At 42.7% G+C, this 7,294-nt stretch overlaps 1 protein-coding gene across 1 annotated transcript; it reads left to right on the plus strand.

Annotated features, from left to right (window-relative positions):
* Positions 1 to 4,892: 4,892 nt before the first annotated feature.
* LOC113275832 (40S ribosomal protein S19-3-like) lies at positions 4,893 to 6,486 on the plus strand. The gene is made up of 4 exons (XM_026525397.1): positions 4,893 to 5,057; positions 5,670 to 5,760; positions 5,845 to 6,028; positions 6,184 to 6,486. Exons 1-4 carry the CDS (start codon positions 4,971 to 4,973, stop codon positions 6,257 to 6,259), a joined length of 438 nt encoding a protein of 145 aa, XP_026381182.1. The 5' UTR covers positions 4,893 to 4,970; the 3' UTR covers positions 6,260 to 6,486.
* The last annotated feature ends 808 nt before the right edge of the window (positions 6,487 to 7,294 follow it).

Raw genomic sequence — 7,294 nt, forward strand, 5'->3', positions numbered from 1 at the left:
CCCAATGCCAAGCCCTAATTTTGGCCGCGCCTAAACTATGACAAAACCCTAATTTTGGCTGTGCCTAAAACTATGCCAAAATCCTAGCTTGGCCGCGCCTAAGCCATGCCAAAGCCATGCCGCTGGCTGCCAAACAAAGGGTTGCAACAATCAACGACCACCCTTCCTTCTGAGATGCAAATCTCTGCCGTCCAAGTTCGCCACCAAACGCGTGGCGACTTTTGGCCCAATGCCAAGCCCTAATTTTGGCCGCGTCTAAACTATGCCAAAACCCTAATTTTGGACGCGCCTAAAACTATGCCAAAATCCTAGCTTGGCCGCGCCTAAACCATGTCAAAGCCATGACGGCCATGCCTCTATGCCGCTGGTTGCCAAACGAAGGGTTGCAAAAATCAATAGCCACCCTTCCTACTGAGATGCAGATCTCAGCCGTCCAAGTTCGCCACCAAACGCGTGGCATTTTTTGGCCCAATGCCAAGCCCTAATTTTGGCCGCGCCTAAACTATGCCAAAACCCTAATTTTGGCCGCGCTTAAAAATATGACAAAATCCTAACTTGGCGGCGCCTAGACCATGCCAAAGCCATGCAGGCCATGCCTTTATGCCGCTGGCTGCCAAACGAATGGTTGCAACAATCAACGACCACCCTTCCTTCTGAGATGCAAATTTCAGCCGTCCAAGTTCGCCACCAAATGCGTGGCAACTTTTGGCCCAATGCCAAGCCCTAATTTTGGCCGCGCCTAAACTATGCCAAAACCCTAATTTTGGTCGCGCCTAAAACTATGCCAAAATCCTAGCTTGGCCGCGCCTAAACCATGCCAAAGCCATGCCAGCCATGCCTCCATGTCGCTGGCTGCCAAACGAAGGGTTGCAACAATCAACGACCACCCTTCCTTCTGAGATGTAAATCTCAGCCGTCCAAGTTTGCTACCAAACGCGTGGAACCTTTTGGCCCAATGCCAAGCCCTAATTTTGGCCGCGCCTAAACTATGCCAAACCCTAATTTTGGCCGCGCCTAAAACTATGCCAAAATCCTAGCTTGGCCGCGCCTAAACCATGCCGGCCATGCCTCCATGCCACTGGCTTCCAAACGAAGGGTTGCAACAATCAATGACCACCCTTCCTTCTGAGATGCAAATCTCAGCCGTCCAAGTTCGCCACCAAACGCGTGGAACCTTTTGGCCCAATACCAAGCCCTAATTTTGGCCGCGCCTAAACTATGCCAAAACCCTAATTTTGGCTGCGCCTAAAACTATGCCAAAATCCTAGCTTGGCCATGCCTAAACCATGCCAAAGCCATGCCGGCCATGCCGCTGGCTGCCAAACGAAGGGTTGAAACAATCAATGGCCACCCTTCCTCCTGAGATGCAGATCTCAGCAGTCCAAGTTCGCCACCAAACACGTGGCAACTTTTGGCCCAATGCCAAGCCCTAATTTTGGCCGCGCCTAAACTATGCCAAAACCCTAATTTTGGCCGCGCCTAAAAATATGCCAAAATATTGGCTTGGTCACGCCTAAACCATGCCAAAGCCATGCCAGACATGCCTCCATGCCGCTGGCTGCCAAACAAAGGGTTGCAACAATCAACGGCCACCCTTCCTCCTGAGATGCAGATCTCAGCCGTCCAAGTTCGCCACCAAACGCGTGGCAACGTTTGTCCTAATGCCAAGCCCTAATTTTGGACGCGCCTAAACCATTCCAAAGCCATGTCGGCCATGCTACTGGCTGCCAAACGAAGGGTTGCAACAATCAACGACCACCCTTCCTTCTGAGATGCAAATCTCAGCCGTCCAAGTTCTCCACCAAACGCGTGGTAACTTTTGGCCCATTGCAAAGCCCTAATTTTGGCTGCGCCTAAACTGTGCCAAAACCCTAATTTTGGCCGCGCATAAAACTATGCCAAATCCTAGCTTGGCCGCTCCTAAACCATGCCAAAGCCATGCTGGCCATGCCTCCATGCCGCTGGCTGCCAAACGAAGGGTTTGTACAATCAACGGCTATCCTTCCTCCTGAGATGCAGATCTCAGCCGTACGAACTTGCCACCAAACAACATGTGCCAATCTCTTGGCTATGGTGCCAACTCTTGGCCACGGTGCCAAAACCCTAATTTGGCCACGGTGCCAAAGCCCTAATTTGTCCACGCCAAAGCCATGTCAGCCATGCCTCCATGCCACTGGCTTCCAAAATAAAAAGGTTGCAACAATCAACGGCTGTCCTTCCTCCTGAGATGCAGACCTCAGCTGTACAAACTTGCCACCAAACGACTTGTGGAAATCTCTTGTCTATGGTGCCAAAACCCTAATTTGGCCACGATGCCAAAGCTTTAATTTGGCCACGCCAAAGCCATGCCAGCCATGCCTTCATGCCGCTGGCTGCCAAACGGAAGGTTGCAACAATCAACGGTTGTCCTTCCTCTTGAGATGCAAATCTCAGCCGTACAAACTTGCCGCCAAACGACTTGTGGAAATCTCTTGGCTCTGGTGCCAACTCTTGGCCACGATGCCAAAGCCCTAATTTGTCCACGCCAAAGCCATGCCGGCCATGCCTCCATGTCGCTGGATGCCAAACGGAAGGTTGCAACAATCAACGACTATCCTTCCTCCTGATATGCAGATCTTAGCCGTACAAACTTGCCACCAAACGACTTGTGGCAACCTTTGGCTACGCTTCCAACTCTTTGGCCACGACACATACTTAGCTATGCCAATTCTTTGGACACGGCACCAAACCCTAATTAGCCACGCTAAGAGCATGCGCAAGCCATGCCAGCACCGTGGCCACGCTAATGTCTACCAACAGAAGGTAACCACGATCAACAGCTAACCTTCCTCTCAAGATGCGAAATCTCGGCCGTCGAAAGTCACCATCGAACCGGCAAGCCTCTAAACCTTAACTTTCCAAACAATAGCAACATGCTACACGTTTTCCACAAAATCACTCGAGACATCAAAACATGTCACAAACTGGGGGATGCTCATCAGGTTATTGGTCTGGCGGTTTACAGCGTGCGGCGTACACTACGCCCGTTACAAGAAAGTGTCATAAGAGTGAGGCGGTTAGTAAATACAGGAAATAATGGTGAAACATTTCCTTCATTATGGAAACATCAATTCCAGGCGTTACCCGTTACTGCTTTCTTCCATTTACTCAACCGTTTCCACTTCTTACGAGACCAGGGTACATTTTATTGCGACTTGCATAAATAGGTCTCACCTATTTCCACCAAAAAACAAGTTTTGGTCAGTGGCATACAACACTCAGAAACCACTTGTTAGCTTTCCAATCTGCTAGCGTTTCACTTTCTGATACAAATCGTCAAACAACTACTCTTCCAGAATCAACTATTCTGGTCTCAACACTCTCTTCGCTTCCCTCCCTAAGACCAACTCTTCTCCTTCACTTTGTGACCGAAGCAAGTCTGGAACGACCATTTCTTGGTTTAGGCCAGATTTGTACAGATTGATCTCTCGAATCAAAGTACTCCCTTGCAATACATTGTTTAGGGTTTAGGCTCGTTTCTCACCCACACACACGAAATTACCAAAATCAGCAGAAACCGTTTTCACCCTCAAACAATATCGAATCAACCTAACCTACATGTTCATCTTATAAATAGTTTTTGTGATAATCGGCCGAACTTGAATAATCCATCTTACACTGTTCGGCTTATTTTGACAAATATTGAATGTGTCGATCTTTACTCTGTGTATGGCTAATAGCTTCCTATAAACTTGTCAATTTATAGGTGACTTATCATATTGTTTAGTAGAGTCATATTTATTTATTTTGGAAAATTAATTAAGGTGTATCATTTGTTTTAGCACCCATCCGGGAAAATTCAAAGAGAAGCTTAAAAGGAGAACAATGGAAGTGACTCCTTCTAATTCAAAAACTCCCAATACTCAAGGTGGTGGCACCAAAAACTTGCATGCAGGTAAAAGGCGAAATGACACGGGTGAATGTTCGCCTGTAGAACAAGAGGATGATACAAATTATCTGTCGAACCTAACTATGTTGCGCCGAATTACATACAAAAATCAAAAATTTTGGTGAATTCAAGCTACAAAACGGACATTAAACAACGTCTACAACCATACCTATGTATTATTAGCATTGCATTCCTCATCCATGTACTCATCTTCGGGATTTGGCTCCAAAAAGTCATCATCTTGAGCTTAAGAAAAAAGTTGAGTTTGAGATTGAGTTTGGGTAAAATCATTTTCATAATCCAACAAATAAGCCATCTCCGGATCTCTCGTAATTGATATGTATTTTCTTAGGTTTACGTGATGAAGATTCACCTTCCTCACTCGAATTTGGATCACACATCTATCAACAATCACGAAAATCTCAAAGAAGAAAAATGTTTTTTTTTTCTACTTCCTTCACCTCTTCTTCTTCTTCTTCTTTTTTCTACTCACTCAATCTATTTAAAAAGAAAATTATTATCCTAAATTAAACTCTAATCCCAACTACAATCATTAACAACTAATCAATTAAATTAACATTAATTAAACACTAATCAATTAAATTAACATTAATTAAACACTAATCATTCAGGGGTATTTTAGCATTTATGAAAATAGGTTGGATAAGGGATACCTAGAAACACTATTTCCAATCCTATTTTTTTCTTATTCAATATGCCCCAAAAAAATTTTGTATGCCCCAAATGATGGTCCGTTTGTTTCTGGTCCCCCGGCACACAGTGTCTTATCCAGTTGAAAAGAAAAAGTCCAATACGAATAGGCCCATAATCAAAGAAACGATTTCGAAGCCAAGCCTAAATGCGAATCGGTAAAAGCATTTCCACATGAAGGGTAATAGCGTAATTTTTACAAGAAGGCTATCTATATATAATATTTTGTTAAATGGAAAAACCCTAATCCTTTAAAGAGTGATTTCGAGGCAGAGCTCAAAACTCTTTGAAGAAGGTCCGTCATTGTAAACCCTAACTAAGCAGAGCTACAATGGAGACCACCGCCAAAACTGTCAAGGATGTTTCCCCTCATGAGTTTGTTAAGCATTACTCAGCTCATCTCAAGCGATCTGGAAAGGTACCTTCCCCATTTTTTTCTTCTCGATTTTTGTCTATTAGGGTTATTCAAATCTCATGTTTAGTCTGTTCTGGTGATTTCATGTTTTTGTGTTGGGTTTGATGTCGTCCATGTTCAATTCGTTGTACTGTTAGTTTATTGAGTTGAAATCATATGTTAAATCTGTATGTTTATTTTATATTTAGCCTTACAGATTCAGAATCTGAGACTCTAAACTAAAAAGGGTTTGTTCTTATGACTTCAGTTTATTTTTTGAGATTACTTCCTGAGAAGATATTATTTGTATACCTATGTCGAGATATGCTTGACCACTTAAGGGCATATGTCAGTTTAGTGTTTAAAATGACATGATGATAATGTTGCTTTGATTTCTTTGTTGGGTTTTAAGCCGCACCGTGATTAGATGCAAATTGACTCTGGTATAGGGTATGGTCATGAAGTGAGATGCTTGTGCATCAGGGATTTTGGAAACAAATGTTTGGTTGATTGGCCCTTCCTTATGGTTGCTATTAGGGTTTATATAATTTAGTATGGATGAATGTTTATTCTTAGAATTAGTTTGGTCATTTTCTTTTATACTGATTCTCATGCCGTGCCTTTGCATTTGAATAGATGGAGCTTCCTCACTGGACAGACATTGTGAAGACCGCAAAGTTCAAGGAGCTTGCTCCTTACGATGCTGACTGGTACTACATCAGAGCAGGTAAGCAATATTCAAATGTCTCTGAATGTAATTCATTTTGCTATTTTTTTGAAGTTGATTTTTAATTGGATTTCTTTGTTTTAGCTTCCATGGCTAGGAAGATCTACTTGAGGCAAGGACTTGGTGTTGGTTGTTTCAAGAAAATCTACGGTGGGCGCAAGAGGAACGGAAGTCGACCACCACATTTCTGCAAGAGCAGCGGTTCAATTGCCCGCCATATTTTGCAACAACTGCAGGACATGAAAATCGTCGACCTTGACCCCAAGGGGTGAGTTGCTTGTCCCCTTTTCTCGCATAGTTCTTTGTTCTGACCTATGTATGGTCTACTAGCACTTACATACAATTAGGAATCTGGATGTAGTAAGAGTTAGTATCAGTATTGCTGTAATGGTTGCTGAAATTCTTAATGAACTTGTGTTGCAGAGGAAGGATTATTACATCCAGTGGTCGTAGGGATCTCGATCAAGTTGCAGGACGTATTGTAGTTGCTGCTCCTTGAACAAATTAATTGGACAGCGAAATTACAGTCGTACTATGAAGGGTTTTGTGGTCTCAGTTTGTTTTCTTTTTTGCTGGAACAAAATAGATGTTGAGAGTATGTTAAACACCCTTTTCCCATATATCCATCAGTACTCGGAATTGGAGATATTTGATGTGTTGTTATTTAGAGATTTTATGAATTTTGCAGTAGCTGAAATCAGATTTGCTTTGTTTGTTAATGTTCCATTACCTCCATTCCAACTTTTTAGACTTGCATTTCTTTTGTTCATGAGCTAAGTTTGAAAGATGAGGCGCAATAGAATATAATCGTATGCAAGTACTTCAGGATATTACCATTTCACAGAAAAGTGCACGTGTCAATTAGTACCCAAAGAAGCAATATAAATTACTGGTGTTGAGGATATTACCATTTCACAGAAAAATGCATGCCTCAATTAGTACCCAAAGAAGCAATAGAAATTACTGGTGTCGACGCCTTTGCAAGTTGAATCTTTGCCTCCTCAAATTTTTTAAGAAAATCATGAATAAATTAGCAGAAATCATTTCCTCTTGTTCTACATCTTGATGATCATAGGCAAAATAACAATTCACATTAGGATACATTTTCAACCAGAGTTCTTTTCGTCTTCCCTTTTGACCAAATACCGCTGCAATTCTTAACATGGGCTTCTTTCATGTTTTCTAAGAAAGAACGGAACATGGGAGACATGCTTAATTGCAAAAGACACTTGAATGAGAAAACTCAAACTCGGTATAAATATATGGTGATCTCAAAAGGAGTTTCCCAAAAATATAAGAGCAATTCCTATGAGAATGAACAAACCCATTCTTTTGTTCAGCCAGGTGGATTGTCAAACTAAGTTTTCCATTATGGTAAAGCATTAGGCGTTAGACCAATAGACGCGCGTTCCAGGTTACAACGCTGGCGTCAGTAGATCCATCGCTGGCGTCGGAAAGACAAACGCTGGCGTTTTTGCTACAAACGCCAACGGGTAGTTTTTTAAAATTCGAAATTCACTTTTTACCTCTATAA

Source organism: Papaver somniferum, chromosome 4, assembly GCF_003573695.1.
Source record: "Papaver somniferum cultivar HN1 chromosome 4, ASM357369v1, whole genome shotgun sequence".
Classification (NCBI taxonomy): Eukaryota; Viridiplantae; Streptophyta; class Magnoliopsida; order Ranunculales; family Papaveraceae; genus Papaver; species Papaver somniferum.